This window comes from Vicugna pacos, chromosome 16 (assembly GCF_048564905.1).
Source record: "Vicugna pacos chromosome 16, VicPac4, whole genome shotgun sequence".
Classification (NCBI taxonomy): domain Eukaryota; kingdom Metazoa; phylum Chordata; class Mammalia; order Artiodactyla; family Camelidae; genus Vicugna; species Vicugna pacos.
In genome coordinates this window covers 18,011,682-18,031,673 of record NC_133002.1, presented here as the reverse complement: position 1 = coordinate 18,031,673, position 19,992 = coordinate 18,011,682, and the positions used below count along the sequence as shown (strand labels likewise).

Below are 19,992 nucleotides of genomic sequence, written 5' to 3'. Positions count from 1 at the left end.
ATAGTTGTATTGTTTGTGTTATTTTAATCACACTAATTTCAGTGAGTGACCCCAAGGCAATTTTAGACATCAAACCAATAAAACCAAGTAGTCAACAGCTTATAAAAATATATGTTATTCCAATGTTCTTGCATGATACAGACAGCTCGTCATTAAATTAAACATGAAAAACTACAAACAAATCAGCAAAGTCACTGGAAAATCCCCCCAGACCACAAATCCTCATCAGAAACGTGCACGAGGACCACAGAGCCGCCCTACAGGATCACACTCTGAAAAGCAACTGCAGCCAAACGCAGACATTTCAAGGAGCAATAAAGGGCAAAGCGGTCTGGAATAGAACGCTGACGGGCTTCTCAACCCCACAGCGAGCGAGGCCAGTCCCAGGGCCCCATCGAGTATTTCAGCAAAGTAGCATCTCTGGGTAAAAAACACCAGGGGCATCTTCAACATACGGGGAGACTTCAAAGCAGCCAGGACAGCGTCGCCAGACACTTCAGAACACGCCCTCCAAGGGATCCAGAGACAAAGGGAGCACCCACTCCGCCCTGAAAGCCTCTCCCTACACCTCAACTCAAACCCAGGGTTCTGACGACGATTGCAGATCAGCACGCTTCCTGAAAACTCACAACTGCAGCCAAACTCACGAACACATAAAGCCTGGAAATTCACTGCGTTTCAGAACAGAAAGGCTCAAACCCTAACCTCAAGAGACAACATGACAGGGCGGCTAAGACGCCCAAGTCGGGGCTGGCCTGACACGTTCTCCCTAGAAATTCTGAGCTCTGCGTCCACAAGAGGTGCGAGACGCTCTCTTTACCTCCTCCTCCCACAGCGCTGCACAAATGCAGGGCCTCGAGCTTGAAGTCTCCCACTGCCCCCGTCAGGGCTGGAGCCACTCAGTTTGCAGGACAGTGCCAAGGAGCACGCCAGGCCCACAGCCCACACAGAGGGCAAAGGTCAAGACCTAACACTTTCCGTTTCTCATTAGGAAAGAGCTCCACGCCAGCAGATGGGAAACGGGAGGGCAGCCAGGGAGTGCCATCAGAGGCCTGTCTCAGAGCCGGGCGGCGAGGACGGCCTCCACCGCTTCCCGGCAGGCAGACACAGCCTCCCACGGCGGGGTCAAGTACGAGGCTCAGAGGCCGTAGGGCTTCGGACCGTGGACATGAGGTGCGACTTGTAGGTTTTGCTCAGGCCTGTCATCCAGAATTTGAGCAGCTTGACATTGTCCTCCTCGGATGCTCCCAGGATACTCAGGAGCTTCTGCGTGTCCTCTTTGGGTCGACTATCCACCTTGGTGAATTTGAAAAGGACCTTCACTTTGCTGCAGAAAACCAAAAACACACACTCAGACAGCACAGCATGAACACCAGCGTCCTGGCCCTGAGACCTGAACGGCTTCAAGACCAACGAAGCTCCCCACGCACGCACGCAGAGCTGGAGCTCAGACGCACACAGGAGATGCACGTAGCAGCCCACACCTGCACACTCGGGGCCCCCACTCGCCCACCAGGCCAGCCCTGGGCGACGCGGCTGGTGCAGCACAATGGGAGACAAGCAAGACAGACGTCCCTCCCGTGCGTGAAAGGAGCTGCTGCTCCTAAACTCTGTTACTTGAAATTAGGACAAAGTTTGGCTAATTAAATTTCATAAAAATTACTAAGAAGGCAGGAGAAGTAATTTGCTTTACGATAAAAGGGGAACATCTTTTATCTGAACTTCCAATTTTCAAAGTTAATGAAGCATCAGAAATACCTGCTTCCCTGGAGGTAGGCGTCGCCCCACCGTGCAGAGGGCCATCTGTGGCCTGGGAGTGCGGGTCACCCGCGCCAGGGCACCCTGCTAACGTAGCAAGTGGTGGGCCGTGTTTAAACCCATGCTCATAACCCTGCTCTGTACCATCTCTCCCAGGGGCCACAGAATATCGCTTTTTCTGGAAGTTTCTGACTTCCCACAGCAGAACACAGTGCTGACACAGCCCAGCCCTCCCGGTCAGACCGCGCAGACCCAGGGGCCCGGCGGAGGGGGCTTACTTCATCCACTCCTCCTTCAGGCAGACCAGGCACTGGTCTACCACGTCCACGGACAGGTTCTGGTTGGTCAAAGCAGCTTCCATTTTATTCAGGATGGTGGGGCCAACTGGAGACAAGGATGGGGGCAGAGTGGGACAGGGCTCAGCACCGGGGAGCAAGAGGCAGCCTCGGCGCCCTTCTCCCCATCTGGCCCTGGGGGGAGGCGGCCCAGCAGCACCCACCTCGGTCCGCAGCGACAGGACTCCCGCTGGTCACCACGAACTCGTGCTTGCTGAGAGACTGGGCGTCCTCGCGGCCCGCTGGCTGCGGGCCAGAGCGGGTCGCTGGCCGGGCCTCCACGACGACCGCAAACTCTGCGGGGCACAAAGTGCCGGCTCTGGAGGCCCCGCTGCCCTCCGCACGCCCGCCCCGCTCTGCTGCGCCCAACCGCCCCGGTCTCCCGAGGGCGACGCGTGGACATTTAACAGCTCCTGTGATTTACTTGTGAAGAGTCAGGGTTACCGCCTGACGGGGAGAAACTACGCGCACCGCATTACAGCAACGGCTATCACGCCGCGCACCTCGGCTCGCTGAGCACCAGCAGCTCCAGGAGAGGGGTCCCGCTAGAGCCCCTGTCTCACAGCAGGGAAACAGACCCAGAGAAGCTGAGTGGCTTGCCCAAGGTCACACAGCCAGTGGCAGTAACCGTATCACCCTCATCTCTGACACCAGAGCCTATGTTCTGCACGCCACCGGGAAAAAAGGCACTGCCTCGCGGACTTGCGCCCCGGCCTGGGCGCTGAGGCTGCTGAGCGCCGAGTGCTCTGGGACCGACATACACAGAGGAGTCCTGGACTCACCTCGGGAGGTGGGGATTTGAACCCAAGCTAACTCCTGAGCTCCCCAAACCGGAAGTGAGGGATGCTGACTCAGCCCACTGTGCTGAACACCACCAAGGACAAATTTAAGGGATGCAGGAGGAGGAGGAGGAGTTGCAGAGGACAAGGAAGCATGACAGGAGAACAGTGAGAGAGGAAGACCCGGGGCCGGGGACTCAGGAGGCGCACAACCAGCCCAGCAAGCCTCCCGCCTCTCAACGGCGTCGGCGACTCACGCCCACAACAGCACTGAAACCCTCTAACCTCCACTGGTGCCAGCCCCGCCCCCAGGCCTGTGATCCGCCCCACGGAGACCCACGCCCAGCAGGCCTCCCTCACTAGGAGGTTGTCCAGTCCAACCTTTCCCCACTTTAAAGACAGAAAATAGAGACCCAACGCCACTGGGAAAGCTGGTCCAGCAGCCAGGGTCTTTGTGCCTCTGAGCCCAGCAGCCGCTGCCCTCAGATCCAGCCAGGCAGCTCCACTTCTGAGCCGAGGTGCAGGGGCTCAGAGCAGCAGCAAAGGACGCACCTGAGGACAGCACGTGGGAGGGAATGTGCACGTGCGGGCTGAGCCCTAGGAAGTTGCAGCGATAGGCCTCCTCGTATTGGCTGCTGTAGGGTATGACGCGGACACAGCCCACTGGCAGCATGGTCTGGGGGGACAGAGCAGTTCAGAAGCGACCCTGTCCCCACCTGTCCCCATCACCCACATCCCGCATGCACTCTGCAGCTCAGCCCAAAGCCCTCTCCTCCCAGAAGGCACCCCGGTCACTCAGGCCCACTGGGGCGTCCCCCACACAGCCCCATGTCTCTTCCTGCAGCCGGCCACATGGCTGCTGCTGCCTCTGCTCCACAGCGTTAACTCTTCATTATTCTTTGCCTCCTCACATGCTCATGTGTCCCCCCGTCCCCCTAGAGGCCGTAAGTTCACTGAGAGGTTGCTTCATCTTGTCCCCACACGGCCAGCACGCACACTTTCAGAGCGAGACCTGGGCCTTGGCACCCACCACGCCCGCTGCTGGAGGCAGCCTGCTGCAGCTGAGTCCCACCCACTCATCAAGACGCCCCGTGCACTGCCTGGTGACCCAGACCTGCTTCTACAGCAGCTGTGAGCCGCTCCAACGGCTTCTGGGGATGTGGGGGCTGGGGAAGGGCAGGTGGGACAGTTAGTTATCAATCTGTCAGGACAGCATGGACTCCTTACTGGAAGTGAAGACCATGAATGGCTACTGTCGTTAACCGTGGAAAAAACGCAGCTCTCAGATTCAGGCATGAACCTTTGCACTGAGTCCCCGACACACTTAACATTCACACCTGATGTCAAGATTTTTTAAAAACCCACTAGGCCAAATGTACAAGGAAAAAGATCCTCTCACCCGAAGAACTTCAAAAGCTGAATGGACGAGGTCTGCGTCTCTGCTCTTCCAGATCACCTGGTTCCCCATGAGGACGTGCCAGGCCAACGTGCGAAACGAGGGCGCGCCCAGGACCTGAAAGAGACAGTTCTGCCCTGAACTTCCTCCCCGCCCCACGGGAGTCACGTGTGCATTCGTCCAGAAGCTCTCTGTGGAGTAAAGGAAGTTAGGTCAGGAAGAGGCGGGTGGAGCCTTTGCATCCGCACCTGAAACCCTGACCCCAGAGCTCCTGCACGCTCTGAGACCCTTTCCCCAGTCTTACCTTCAAGAACTTGAAGCAGACAAAACACCAGTGTTCGGCGACATTTACCTTCCCTCTCTACACTCAACTTTTACGGAACCACCTGAAAGGGAGCCAGGCACCTTGACTCCTCCGCGCCCAGGAGGAGCACGACTCTGGCACGTGGTCTGGGGGGCGCACCACCCCCAGGACCGCCGCCCGCCCGCAGGCAGCAAACTGTATCCAGAGCCCCGAGCCCAGCGATGCCCTTCAGAGCTGGGGGTCCTCCCATCCAGGCGTCACTGGAGAGGACTGCCTTCCCCGTCCCGCCTTTGTCCTGCTTTCACCACCTTTTACTAACTCCTGTGACGCTGGCGTTTTAGCAGAGCTCGGCCTGCTGCTTTACAGTTTATGAACACGGCCAGAGAAAAAGGGGAGGCTGTGACAGAGCATCTCACCAAACCCCAGCAGCCTGGAGTGCTCCCATCTCCAGCGGAATTCAAGACCCCTTCCAACCTGGATGCCCGCAGGCAGTCGACAGGCACTGCAGCCAGACCAGGACGATTTTGGGGGGCGAATGTTTTTCACCCAGAAGCCCCACAGAGCTTCTGCCACTAAATCAACCTTTACTTCTGGTAACATTCATGCTCACTGTAAACAGGAACACCGGAAGATGCTGTAACAAGAGATGTGCTGCCTTGGTAACCTAGCGACCCGTTCCTCCCGACCGGTCGGCCCCGCTCTCTATGACCCACGGCACCGCACTTCCTGCTGGTGCTCGGTGACTGTCCACTGTCCCCATCACCCACATCCCACATGCACTCTGCAGCTCAGCCCAAAGCCCCAGACCATGCTGCCATTCAGGTCATTTCCATGCAAACTAACAACACTGCTCAACTCCTTTAGAAGGTTCTAGAATGGCAAGGACCACAGGCCTTCTTTTCAAGAAACCATCTATATCCTCACTGATCCTGGGGCTAAGACACCCCGGACACCCACTGGCATCTCCAGCGCCCACCAAGAAGGCTCTTGGCCCCTCCTCCCCAACCAGACCCGCTGGGCCTCGAACAAGGCAGGCCGAAAGAGCAGTCTGCTGGACAGGGACCAGCTGGAGGGAGAGCGCCAGCTCTGCTCCAGGCGTCTGTTTCAGGCCCCACTCCGCCACGGCCTACCTGCCTCATGTGCCGAAGGGACTTAAAGACAGATGGCTTTCGGGGCTGCCAGTTTCCACAGTCTGAGAGCGAGGAAGGGTCTGCTGGGCCTTCGGACAGCTCCCGCCCTCCTGCACCCTCCGGCAGGACAGGGGCTTTTTCCTCCTCTTCAGCCTCGGAGTTGTCCCAGCCTTCTGACTCCTCTTCTAAGTCTGCAGGACAGACGGCAAGGACAGTCACGACACGCACCGCCGGGACACTCTCATTGTCCAGATGCAAGTCTCTTCCCAAGACAATCAGCCCAAGGCATCCGAGGTCAGGCCAGCCAGGAGCCCTGCGCGCCACGAGCTGCGCCTGCCGGCGGGGAGACTCACACGGGGGCTGGACAACACACGCCTCGGGCAGGCACAGCCGCAGGACTCCGTGTGCCCCTCGTCACCCTCCCCGTTTTACGGAACAACTTGTTGCTGCCATTTGTCTTCACGACGAGCCTCACAAACCACGGCGCCTCTGCTCCGTGTCACAGAACAGCAGCTGCAGCCGGGTCGGTCCGATGCCAGCGTGCACCGAGCCCTCTGCTCACCTTCCCTGTGACCAAAACACACTCCAAGACTGGACAGGAGCCCGGGGTGCCTGCCCTTCGCTCCCCAAACACTGCGCTCTCTGTGCAAATGACCAACAGACTACCCGCCACCTTCACTACCACACACGGCTCCGGCCACAGAACCATGAGGGCACGAGGGTTCTGAAGGCTGCTCTTTCTGACATGTCTGACCTTGCTGCCCTCCCCTCCCCCCAGGACAGCAGAGCAGTCACCAGACTGCAGGGATGAGCTCGAAACAGTGCCAGCTGTCAAAGCCAGCCGCTTGCAAAATGAAGCATGCCACGCATTGCCAGTAACAAAGCACACACACAGTGTCACAGGTCTCATCCACCCGCCCCCACGTTTAAGACCGCGGGCCCACAACAACAAAAACCAGATCATCTCCGGAAGGCAGGCAGAGCCCCCAGGAAGCTGCTTAGCACACACAGGACCAGAGCCCCAGACCCGGAGGGCTGGTCAGGTGCCAGTGAGGTCTGGGGACCACTGTCCCTGAGGAAAACCTTGGGTCCTTATTGTTAAAGAGCAAAGGAGGAGAGACTGTCTAGAAGGGACACGGAAACATCAACCGACCAGTCCTCTCCAGAGTGACAGCCCTAGGAGTGACCTTCCTGGCCTGCCCGCGGACAGACTCTCACTTGACCGTCAAGGGGAACAAAACAGGAGATCACAATAAAGACACAAAGAGCAAAGGGCCAACTTCCGTGGACTCGCCCCTGGGGTCCCCTTCCTCAGCTCCTTCTGCTGGGATTGGGGAGGGCGGGGCACGCAAGGCGGCCCCTGCCGCCGCCACAGGCAAAGGCTCCCACACAAGCACCTCCCAGCTCACCCGCAAGCTGTTCCATCTGGACCAAGGTGTCCTCGGTGGGCGCGCCTTCCAGGAGCTTCTCGGTCAGCCGGCTGCCGCACGCTTTCAGAAGCCTGAGGAACAGAGCCACCGGTGAAGTGCCCTTGCTAGAAGAAACGCTGGACCTGAAGCCAGCCGAGCCTCTTCCTCTAACTACCAGCTAATCCAAAACGGGTACAAAAGAATGAGCCGAGCACCACCACGGGGCTCTGGCCAGCTGAACCCCAAAGGGGAGGCCCAGGCCCTCCCGCAAAGGCAGGTGTCCCACGGAGCAAGGAGGAGCTGGCGTAGTCCAAGGGACTCGGCACATCTGCCCACTGCCAGGGGTGGTTCTGATGACCCCAGCTCAAAAGGCAACTCTCAGGCAAAGGGGGGAGAGCAAACGTGGACTGGGGTGGATGGTGCCAAGAAATTAGTCCACTTGGATGTGATCATGGTTTTATGGTCGAAATAATACAACTAAAACTTGCTTCAAGAGAGAAGGCAGAGCTCAGTGGTAGAGGTCCTGGGTTCAATCCCCAGTGACTCCATTAAAAAATAATTTAAAAGATAAATAAATAAACCTAAGTAACACCCCCCCAAAAAAATTTGCTTTAAAAAGTATTGCACAAAAAAAGTGAAGGAACAGATGAAAACACAATAAAACCAGTAACTGCTAAAGCAGGACAAAGGTGGGTAGTTCACTGTACAATTCATTATACTTTGGCTCCGTCTGGAAATCTCCCTAGCTAAAGTGGTTTTTAAAAGACAGGAGGAACTCTGTGGGGGAGACAGATGCTGTCTCTCTAGATTGCAGGCTCTTAGGAACTGTGCTCAAGAGTCTACAAGGGAGGGGCGTCAACCTCACCGGGGCCTGCACAGGAATGAGAATCTGGGGGAATCTCTGGAAGGAGCATGTCCTGCAAGGGAAGGAACAGGGACGGTCTGTAGCCAGAGGACAGACCGTGGTGGTTTTCAAACATGCCCACACTCCCCTCTTCAAAAGATGGACACTAATCCTCTCCTCCTGCCTAGGCCGGGCCCGGTGACATGGCACCCTTCTAACACACATGGGCCTCTCGGGTCATGAGAGCTGACAGACCCCGCCTCATTCTCTCGAGTGACCACCCAGCAACCAGCAGAGGCCTCCTGCCCACAGCCAGCACCAACCTGCCAGCCCTGAGAGGGAGCCAAACCTTCAGACAGCAGCTCTGCCTGATCCAAAACCCCTGAGAACCGGAGCCAGAATCACCCAGCTAAGCCGCTCCCCCGCCACCCAGAGCTGTGTGGACAGTTGCTGCGCTTTACGGAAACAGGAGAGACCACCGGTCCTGGTGCACAAGCTTCAATTTAAAAGCATCACTGGAAGTGAGTTCCACCTGAACGCGTTTCCCATGTACTCATGGGAGGAGGAGGGCTGAGCCCAGTCCAGTGGTCACTGACAAGGCACAGCACAGAGGCACCAAGGGACCTGGCCAGCGACGGTCCCCCAAACCCAGAACAGTCCTGCCAACATCCTGTGACTGCCCTGACCCCAGGGGCTACGCGAAGATCGCGCGCCCGGTTACCAAGCGAAGGAGGTGTGAAGGCACGCCCACAGACTGTCGTCGTTGGTCAAGGACGTCAGTGAGCGGGCAGCGTTCCCGTTCCTCTGGTGCAGGAACGGCGTGAAGGCCGTGTTCATCCTCTGCGCGCGCTGTGGGCATCCAAACTGCTCCGCTTCAAACACCTGACAAGCAAAGGGGAAACGTGAGCCCTTCACAACGCCAGCCTGCAGCCCAGACCCAGCTGGCGTCCTGCTCCTGAAGACTGTCCCATCCTGCTTCTGGGCCAGGAGTAAAGAAGGACCAGCAGTGTCATTCCAGACGGAACAGCTCTGTCTCCCAGGGGATCAGCAGCCACGGGAGAAGGGGCGTCAGTGAAGAGTGACTGCTGGGCCCACAGTGACTCGCCCGGCACCTGGAGGGGCTCAGGCAGCCAGGAGTGCTGTTCCCCAGCATTTCCAGTCACCGCCAGGCTCTGCGCAGACCCTGCGTGGGTGGACGGGGGACCACCTCTGGCTGGGAGAGGAGAGAAAAGCCAGGCCTCTGGTCCCCTCCCCGCCCCACAGCCGGCAACGGAGCTACAGCGCAACGCGGCTGCCGCTCCGCCCGCCAGGATGACTCCAGCGAGCAGACCCCCGCCTGCCTGCAGTGGACACAAGAAACAAACTTCGCGCTTTCAAGCGGCTGAGGCTTGCAAGCCGTTTGTCGCCAGAGCACCAGCCGGCCATCCCGAGACGCAGGGCCGCCGGCGGGGGCCACGTTAGGTGTGGGTCTGCACCGCGATTAGCGGTCAGGCTTCCGACATGACGGTCACAAGCAAAGACAGCGCGGACGAAACCGGGCGTCTGACTGCGGGAAAGCCGGACAGCAGGCTCGAGAGGGACCAGGGGAGCCCGCAGGCCTGACCGACTTGCAGGCTCACCGCCGTGCCCCCCACGGCAGCCAGAGACGGCAGCACAGGCCCAGCCGAAGAGGCGCGCCGGCCTCCGGCCCCAAGCCCCGCCCCTGTCGTCGCCCCGCCCCGCCCTCTAGCCCCACCCACCACACCCCCACCCTGCTCTCGCCCCGCCCCGCCCCTGCACCTTGAGAGCCTTGTCCTGGAGCTCATCGATGATGCCTCGGATCTTCCCAAGCAGGAAGGGCCAGGAGTTGATGAGGTAAATGCGGTCCATCATGATGGCGATGATGCTGTACCAGCGCTGGAAGCCCCTGGCCAGGCTGTCTTTGATGAAGAAGGTGTGGCTGAACACAAAGCCATGCTGCTCGTCCCCGAAGAAGATGGGGCCCTCGCGGCCGGGGCAGACCTGGGGCCAAACAAGAGCGCTCCAGGCACAGGCCTCCGCCGCGGTCACACCGTCACACCAGACATTTCTCCACGCTCATCAACCAGCGCCGGCTACCGGCAGAGCGGGATGAGCCAGGAAGTTTGCTGTCACCTGGCTCCTGGGGTCAAATTTCCTCAAGAAAACACTGGTTTCCATGTAAACACAAGGGCCAGTACAGCAGGCTCACTCACTTTTCCTGCCTTGAGCCATGAAGAACCCCTGTGCAACACGACACCTACCCCGGCTCCCTCACCTGCAGCATGCCAGACCACCAGCAGGCCAAGGCAGCCACTGCACAGTCCTGTCCTCAGAGTGGCATACTCTGTGTGCAGGAGAAGCCAGGCCTCCCCCGCGACATGCCACACAGCTCCATCAGACATGGCCGCCTGCCGCCCAGCAGAGGGGGTGGCAGGAAGTAAGAGGGGGCCAGCCAGGTGGGCCAGGGGCAGCGAGGGCCGGCACAGGGGAGCCTGGCGTCTGCTCCGTGGTACAGGGACAGGAAGCGTCAGTGACTAGACTCTCAACTCTCTGTGACATGAGAACACAGAAGCTAAGACTCGGCCACAACCGCCCCACCATGCATGTAAGACACACAGACCCACTCCTCGGCGGCCCACTGGGGCAGGGATGACCACTGAGGCAGGAAGGAGGTGTGTCTGCTGTAGTCGGCACGCCAGAGCACGTGTCCACAAAGAGTGACTGACGCAAGTCTGGCGCTGAAAACGGCAGGCCAAAGACCACTGGGAAAACTGGGATCCAACAGGACCCATCCCCAAGCCGAGGCTGCCCCACGCCCTGCTTGTGGGTGTGCCGTCTTCCTCATGCCTGCACGTCTGCCTCCTTCCATGACCGACACCTGCCCTGCTCAGGCCTCTCAGCATGTGTGCCAAGTTCCTGCAGAGACCCGGTCAGATGCTCACCTCGCAGCTCAGGCTCCGCACGCAGGCCTGGCGGACAATGCTGAAGAGCTGGGGATGGTTGGGGTGCTGGTGGCTGACGTATTTAATCGAGGTCTCCTGATCATGGCTGATGTACCCAGGGTGCCCTGCGGCAAGTGACCGGCAGCCCTGACCACGAAAAAGAAAAGAGGAAAGCAGTCAGCCAAGAAGCAAGCGACACATATTCCTACTCTTATGTGAATCTGAAGCAGAAAACTCAATCTATCTTCATATAAAAATAACCGGCTTCTAGAGTTAAATTTCGCTGAGGATGTCAGTGTTTCCTGAAGAGGAAAACCAGGAGCAGGCCTCACAAGGGTGGTCAGATCCAACCCACTGAGCATTTAAGTAGCAGGGCTTTCAAAGAGCTCTGCATTATCTCATTTAATCCAGAGCACAACTCCGTGAGGGAGTCACAGGGAACACCCCCACATCACAGAAGGCGAAGCTGAGTGGTGGCTCACACAGCACGCCGTGCCAGCCACTGCCCTGACCCTAGCACAACCACCTGGCAGGGGCCTCGGGAGGCTCCAGACGCTGGCGTTGCTGTGCAGCCTGAGAACACAAGCCCAGACCCTCTGCTGCAGGGAATGGACTGGACAGTGGCCTGGCTGCTGTGCCCTGAAGCCACCTCCATTCTGGGGCGGGGGCTGTGCCTGCTGGAGGCTGCCCTGGACCTGGGCTGCGCGCAAGAGGGCCCAGAAGCAAGCCTGTCCCTGTGCGATGCAGGGCCCCTCCCCTCCAAGCCCACTGCAGCTCAAGGACGCTCTCCCGGACTCTAGTTGTCCAGACCTCCTATCTACATTCTTCTCCGTCTCAGGAAGGAAAGCTCCCCCACCTTTGGCCCCCTCCCTCTCCATCCCTCACACGTGTCTCCAGCAATAAGTAGATCAACCTCAGGCTTGCCGGCTGCTCTCAGCGGAGCCAAACTAACGTGGCTGGATTTCTGCTCACACCATGGTGGCAGGAGTGACACTAGCCCTGACTTCGGGTCCCGACCCAGGTCCTTCAGGTAAAGCAGTGGCCTGGTGAGGGAACTTAACCCTCGTTCCCCAGGGCTTAGGAAGCTGCACAAGGAAGAATGCCCAGACACCCATGCGGCGAAAACTCCCAAGAACACTGGGCCGAGGGCAAGGTGTGAACACGCCCATGAGGGGAGGACGGAGAGGCAAACTCCATGATGCTGCCAACTGCCTGGGGCACAGAGCGGGCTGGGAGAGCTGACGCCAGGAGGAAGGGGAAGAACCAAAGGGGATGAAGGCAGCAGCGCCTTCCACCGGCCCCCAGGGAACAGTCAGCTGCAGCGCCGGCCGTGAGGTCACATCCACTGCGCTGTGGGCCCCTGCTCCCCCGCCGCCCCTTGGGGTCAAGCACACAGCACCGGCACGGGACCCCGCAGAGAGACACCTGCCTCGCACATGTCCGACTTTTTGGGTCCTGGGCTGCTGGACTCGGCGCTGGCCCCCTCGGCGGGGCTGTGGGCGCGGATCCGACTGCTCATCTGGATGCCGCCCTCCTCCTCCTCGGCCTGCTCGGCTCGTCCAGGGCTGTCCCCGCTCCCAGCGCCCTGCGGGAGTGGTGCGTGCAGGACCTCCGTGCAGAAGAGCGTGCGGGGCCCATGGAGCTCGCAGAAGTGGCAGAGCGCGACAATGGCATTCATGGTGCCAGGGAGACAGCGCGAGGCCTGCGTGGGGGGGACACACCGTTAGCCCACCAGCGCACCAACACCAGCACCCCCGTCCTGCCCCGGGCCATGTGGCGTCCTCCAACGGGTTCCTGCCCAGCAGGCTCTGAGGTGGCTGGCTCTGAACACCACCTGGGCTGGCTAGCACTGTGGCGGGTGCAGGGGAAACAAGACCGACAGACAGCGTCCTCGCCCATGGGGAGTGATGACCAACGTCACACGGGTCCCACAGAAAACCCCCCGGGGAGGACGGGTAGGGCTGCGAGGTGGGCAGGGGGATGCACGCACAGGGACTGCGCGGCACACCCACGGGGCGCTCACTCCGACACAGCAGGGAGCACCTGCCGTGTTCCAGGTGCCGCTGTGGGTGCCGTGGTGCTGCCTCATGGAGCTGACCTTCTGGAGGGGAGACACGTGACAAAGTGCTTGCTCTCACGTGGTGACCGGTTTAGGAGGACAAGAACAGCGGGCCCAGGGCGAAGAACGACAGGGCAGGTGGGATGCGGGTACAGAGGGTCTCCCAAGTGAGAGCTGAGGAAGAGGGGAGCCCCAGGGGCTGCACATCTGCAGAGCTGGGAGCAGGCGTGGAAGACTAGGAGGAGGCAGGTTTTAGAGACCTTTCTAGGCCGTGGCAAGGCCTCGCCCAGAACAATGAGGGGTCACTCAAGTGTCCAATGTCTGACTGAGTAGAAGACTCTGGCCAGGATCCAAAGCCTCTTTTCTCTTTTAGGGACCCCAGCCCACATCACAGAGAAGGAAAGTCAGATGTCCTCTGTGCTTGCCCCCTGGCAGTTAGGTACAAGCTTGACCACGGCTGGGCCAGTCAGAGTGCCTACCTGGGATGCTGAGACTGGAGGACAGAGGCAAAGCAACAGATGGCAAGAACACACATGGGGGTGGGAGTCCCGGGACAGCATCCTCAACTGCCTGGTGCTAAGGCATCCCTCAGTGTGTCCTCCCAGCGGCCTCCCTGCTGGTGGCCACGCTCAGAGCTGCTCTAGCCCACCCGCCATTCCACGGTCACCCTCTCAGCTGACGTGAGCAGCTGACATTCAGCTGGAAGGTCCTGAGTTCCATGGAGGTTGGGGACTGCAGTGTCAAAGGGGCAGGGCTGGGGATCAAGGACTGGAACACTCTCCAGACCTCCGCCTGCTCAGGGCTCAGCATCCAGCCTCTCTCTGCACAGCCCTGTAAGCTCCCCCGGACAGCTGCTCCCTCCACCCAGCACTGCCTCCTCCTCTGCTTTCCTGTCCTGGGAGGGACATTCCCTCAGCAGGGAGGTTCTGTCTTGTCGACAACAGTTCCTGACAGAAGGCAGGCACCTAATACATGCCAGATAAATAAGTGAATTCAGGAACCGCACAGAGAGATGACAGCTGTTGCCACAGAAAGTGGAAAGCTCACTGAGGGTACCTACAGGCGGGAGGCTCATGGGCACAGCACGGGAAAGGCCGAGTCTGAGACCAAATAAACCACATTTAAATGGCTCACTATGGTGAGGTCAAAAAAACGATCGTCTAAAAATCCATGTGGAAGAAGGGGAGAGGCGACCACTGATGGAATAAGAACCTTAGAAGAAGATGTACTGAGACCCAAAATAAAAGCAGAGGCATTAAGCCTTGAAAAGCAGGTCACAGCTTCCTTTGGGAAGCACTCAAAGGAAGAGAAGCAAGGTTTCTTGCAGCAAGACATCCAAGCAGAAGCAGCACTTGGCCAAGGGTCACCCCAGGCGGACAGCATCAACACGAACCTGTACACTCGGCAGTCACTCGGCCACCACCCGGCCTCGGCCACTTCCAGTCAGGCAGCAACAGCAGCAGTACTTCAGCTCCAAGACCAGACGTCTTCTAAGGAAGGAAAACAAATCAGAGCTAAAGCCAAGAGCAATGGGAGTGAACAAAAAAACTCCAGCAGCTTGCAGTCAGCCTCAGATCAGACCATCACAGAAGAGGATCTGAGGACTCCCTGGCTGGGAGTGGCTGGCAGGCCACCTGCCTTGTGAGCCGCAGCAGACTGCAAGCTGATGCTGCAGTTAAAGTCCCAGCTGAGCGTTCACACCTCTACAGCTGTTTCATAAAGGACCTATAAGATGTCCTTTATCATGACAGTTATAATACAAGTATTTATGTTTAAACATCTTTGAAAAACATGAGACATTTGAAAATAAAGTCCTCATGGTCCCGGCTCTCAGCAATCCGAGGACTGATCAGACAGCACCCACACCAGGCAGATTCAGCCCTTCAGACACAGGCCCACAAGCTTCCCGCCCTCGACCGGAAGGAGAGCAGAGGTGATACTGCCAAGTCACTTTCCAGCATCCAGGATCAAAACGGGCTACTCTCACACATTTTTCTAAGTGAAAAGCACTCCCGTGTGACAAGACTTCTGAGTATTACTTGGATCGTGAGGGCCACAGCCCCAGGCAGCCACTGGAACGCAGCGACGCTCCCTAGATAAACCTGGTCCTAAGTCACACAAACCTAAGGGCCTGTCTCCAGCCCTTAGCAGCCAGGTGACCGCAAACATGTTACTTAACCTCTCTCAGCACCAGCCCGAAGCTGAGAAACACAGGCCGAAATCCACCTCTGGAGTTAACCGCCGCACGTGGAACCAGAATTCCGGGCAGCGCGAGGTCCGCTCTCCAATTCCAGTCTCTACCAGATGCCTAACCGGTCTTCCCTCCCACCAAGCTTTCCAGAATCCAAGGAAGCAGCAGAGATCCTCCCCCGCCTGACAGTCTCTTCGACATTATACTCCACGCAAGCGGTCGAATACCTTGAAGCGGTAGGGCCCCTGCCCGCGCCCGTCCCAGCGCGGCCGAACCCCGGGACCAGGACGGCGACGTGGGGACTGTCCTCCCTGCCCCCCTCCCTGCGGCGCACCCCGACCGGCTGTGGTCTGCTCGAGGACCAGGGGCGGCGGAAGGTGCTAACACTCTGCTGGCAGACGCGGCACACAGCGGCTCCTGGCCGCGGCGAGCACGAGGACGCGCCGCGGCGTCGCGCGCCGGAGCCTCCCGGAGGCAGCCGCTGGGCCGCCGGCAAGTGCGGGGTCCCGGGCTCCGCAGGGCTCTCCCCCAGCTCAGACCCCGCCCGCGCGGCCTCGCGTGACGCCCGTGGCCCCGGGCGGGCAGACGCGGGGCTAGGCCCTGCAGCACGTCCTCTCGGGGCCACGGGCCCTCCTGCGCCCCGACGGCCACGGCGGCTGGTGCCGGGGGTCCCCGGGCTGGGGACCTGCCTCCTTCCGGCACCCTCCCCCCTGCCCTCCGCCGCGACCACCTCCCGGGCCGAACCTCCCTTCTGGGACCGGGCCGCGCCAGACCGCACCGCCCGCCCTCTCCGGCGGGCTCAACCCGCACCGCCCCGGGGCGGCGGCCCCACTAACCCGACAGGCCTGGGCGCCCCCCAGGGCCCGAGCCCTCGCCGACCTCCAGGCCCCGCGGGGAGGCTGCCCTCACCGTCTCCTCTCACTGTTTCCCCTCACGGGGGCGCGGCGCCCGCCCCGGGGCGCGTGACTCGGCCGGGTCGTACCACGCGCGCAGGCCGCGGAGGAGGCATGGGCCGCCGGGCGCCCCGCCACCCCGCACCACGGCGCGCGGAGCTCCGCCAGACCCGCAGCCGGGAAGGCCGCGCGAGCCCGGCGACTCCGAGCTCCGGCGGGACCCTGCAGCGGCCGCCGAGCCACCGTCTCTGCGGCCGGAGCCAGCGCACCCTCCCTGCCGTCCGGATGGTTCCGCCCGCGCGGGCGGGGGCTGCGGAGGAAACCATTCCAAGGGGGGGGTGGCTTAATTTAAAATTTTTAAATAGAGGTTTGACGGTGAAATAGCCATATTAGGACTCAGTCCACAGCGAAGAAAAAAAGAAAGAGGACGTCGCAACGACTCCTTTTGGTTTCACCGTTAGTTTTTATTAACTTTCTTAATGGAACCGGCCGTCGATGGAGCGCGCGGGCAGGGGCCGGGGCGGGAGGCGGGCGCCTGGTGACGTCAGAACAGCGCGACGCCAGAGGGAGGCGGGGCAGGAGCGCGCATGCGCCACTCACTCCCTGCCTCCCCATTGGAGCAGCGTGTCCAGTTTTCTAAAAATATAAACAAACTTCAGTGCTGGAACGGGAGGCCTGGGAGCCTGGCCTGGGAGCCAGACCTGGGGCTTAGAACTCTCACTTCTGCGGGAGGGCCTGTATCCAGCAAGGCTCTCGTTCGGATTTGATGGAGAAATCAAAAGTTTCACAGATAAACAAAAGCTAAAAGATTTCAGCATCACCAAACCAGCCTTGTAACAAATGTTAAAGGACCTCCTGTAGTCATCAAACCGTAAGAAAAGAGAACAAAAAGAAGTTTTAAAAAACCTACAAAAGATCGCTTTGGCTGCTTGGGGTCTTTTATGGTTCCATATAAATTTTGGACTTGTTTGTTCCAGTTTTGTGAAGAATGTCACTAGTATTTTGACGGGGGCTGCGTTGGATCTGTGAACTGCTTTGGGCAGTGTGGCCATATTGATAGTGTTGATTCTTCCAATCCAAGAGCACAAGGTGTCGTTCCATTTCTTTGTATCATCTTCAATTTCCTTCATCAGTGTTTTGCAGTTTTCAGAGTATAGGTAACCTCTTTGGTCAAGTTTATTTCTAGGTATTTTGTTGTTTTTGATGCAATGGAAATATTTATGCCCGTTATAAAATTGTGGGTTTTGAAATGGAAAAAAAGTGAATGAAGGGCTGCAAATGGCAAAATATCCTTTCTTATGGGTGAGTTGTATTCCATTACATACCTTCTTTATCCATTCATCTGTTGGTGTGCACTTAGGAAGCTTTCATATCTTGGCAGTTATAAATAATGTTGCTGTTAATAGCGGGGGTGTACATATCTTTTTTAATTAATTCTTGTTTTGTGGTTGGCTTTATTCGCTTGATAACTATGTAAGTTTAAAAAACTAAAGCTCTAAACGTTCTTAGAAACAATGAACAGTACATATATGTAAATTTTAAAATATATGTGCAGCAAAAGAAAAAAAAGATCAAGCCATGAAAGACATGGAAGACATTTAAAAGACATATTACTAAATGAAAGAAGCCAGTGTGAAAAGGCTACTAACTGTACGATTCCAACCAAATGACATTCTAGAAAAGGCACAGCTACAGAAACAATAAAAAGATCATGGTTTCCAGGGGTTTGGGGAGAGGGAGGGTGGGAGGAATGATTAGATGGAGCACAAAGGATTTTTAGGGCAATAAAATTATTCTGTATGGTACTATAGTGGATACATGTCATTATGCATTTGTCAAAGCCCACAGAATATACAACATCAAGAGTGAACCCTAATGTAAACTATGGACTTTGGTCGGTAATAATGTGCCCATGTTGGTTCATCGATTGTACCAAATATGCCACACTGATGAGGGATGTTAAGAGTAGGGGAGGATATATGTGTGTGGGTGGGGAGGGCTCTGTGCGAACTCTGTATTTTCTGCTCAGTTCTGTTGTGAACCTGAAACTGCTCTAAAAGAATAAAGTCTATTAAAAAAAATGTCATCCACAAGAAAAAAAAATTCAACTGACAGCTTTTGTGTGTGTGTTTAATCTAATACTAGCTGCTTATTAGCTGGCGATTTAATATAACACTAGCTACTTGTTAAATCCCAAGTGGTTACCTTTTAGTCTAATGATATACTTTTACACACTATTATGAATCCAGTCTTATTAAATGCCTTTTACAATTAGTGAAAGGTCTCTGGCTTCAGCTTTTGATTTTAGGAAAGGCTACAGACAGGATTTTGTCTTTTGTTCACCACCATTAAGTAATTTAAGTGCCTAAAAAGAGTAGCCAGCCATCACATTTTCCTATTCACAAGAATCTCACTTACCCAGTCGTTTATTTTCTCTGGGCCCCTTGCAACTGCTCATACATGCAAATAATGTTTTTCTTCTATAAATTGGCTACTGTTTCACATTGCAACCCAGAAACATAAAACGTCCAAGTCCAAAACTGCATCTTTGAAAAGCAAGTAACAGGAGAGAATTAGAATACAATTTGACCACTGGCATGGAGGAGAGAACTTGAACAAGGAAGGTCCAGCAGTTCAGCGTGCTTAGAAAGCCAAGACTTAGCTTTCCCCCCGCCAAACTATTTGCTGGAAAAGTAAAAGTATCTTTCCCTGGTTAGATTACACAGGCATTATTCTGTTACTAAGGCGAGTTGGTATCTTTTACAGTAACATTCTACTCTCCAGCGTGTTTGGGATTTCAATTTACTAAACGAAATAAAGGAGGTGCCTTCCACGCAGGGCAGAAAAATTCCATTCCTTTCTTGCCCACTATTCTTTGGCTCAGAAAACATCGACAGCCACTTCAAAAACATGCAACCAGATGTTTCTTTACAGAATACCTTATGCCAGTATATCTCGATAAAGGAATTTAATTTTCACATATTGAGATGGAGGGAAGTCATTCTGGCTTATACATGAGTTCACTTGAATTTTATGCCAAAATAGCCTGTTTGTGGCCTATCAAACATACACAGTCCATCTGCTTTAATTAGTAAAGAAAAGGGCACACTGGCCAGAAGTAGAGTGTCCACGTCAAAAATAAAGATTCAGTGCCCTCTTCCTGGGACGCCAGTGCTGGTCCTCCTTCAACGACAAGACTCCAGTCCCAGGTGCCCAGGCCACGCTGAGTCCTGTGTATGTGCAGATCTGGTGTTTTGTTTTGAAACCTTCAAGAAATGTACCTCTGACTTGTTCAGTGTTCTTTGTTCTGACAGGATATAAAACTGTGCTCGAAATCGCATCTCTGGAGCAGTTTCTCAAAGTCATCTGGGAAGCAGGCTTCAGGGCTGGTCCTCAGGCTGGCTCCAATAAAACTTCTGTTCTTATTCTTGATTTTTTATTATTTTCATTGACAGTCCCAAACTGGAGATCTCTCAGACCAAGCATACTCTTCTAAAAAAGTCTATACTGAAAGTTGAACACTGTCCCTTGGGGGGCTTCACATGGCACCAACACAAATGGAAATACAAGTATTAAATTCTGAGGGAAATGAATTATTCTCATAAATCCAGAGTATTTATTAACATTTGAGATTACCACGAAAAGACAACCTTGAAAAGCCCCCAGGGTCGGGGAGCGCAGAGCTCTGTGGTAGAGCACGTGCTAAGCACGCACGAGGTCCCGGGTTCAACGCCCAGCACCTCCGTTAAATTAATTGAACAAGCAAGCAAACCTAATTACCTCCACTCAAAATTAAACCTAAAACAATTAAAATTAGAAAGGTCACCAGCGTGAGTCCACCAGTGAAGCCCAAGCCCGGGCCACAGCCTCGGGCCTCAGATGCCCTCACGCCCTAGGTGCACACTCACCGTCTCCAGGCCCCACCAAGATGCTGCAGGTGCCAAGTGTGATT

General features: G+C 56.6%; 1 protein-coding gene across 1 annotated transcript; it reads right to left on the bottom strand.

Annotated features, from left to right (window-relative positions):
* Positions 1–99: 99 nt before the first annotated feature.
* On the bottom strand, positions 100–16,321 carry FLCN (folliculin). Its single transcript, XM_072938574.1, has 13 exons — positions 15,984–16,321; positions 14,350–14,446; positions 12,327–12,599; positions 10,898–11,044; positions 9,735–9,956; positions 8,677–8,837; positions 7,112–7,203; positions 5,703–5,893; positions 4,272–4,385; positions 3,425–3,548; positions 2,258–2,389; positions 2,037–2,142; positions 100–1,327 (listed from the first exon to the last, which is right to left on the bottom strand). The coding sequence occupies exons 3-13, from the start codon at positions 12,573–12,575 to the stop codon at positions 1,126–1,128; spliced, it is 1,740 nt and encodes a 579-aa protein (XP_072794675.1). The 5' UTR covers positions 12,576–12,599; positions 14,350–14,446; positions 15,984–16,321; the 3' UTR covers positions 100–1,125.
* Positions 16,322–19,992: the final 3,671 nt, after the last annotated feature.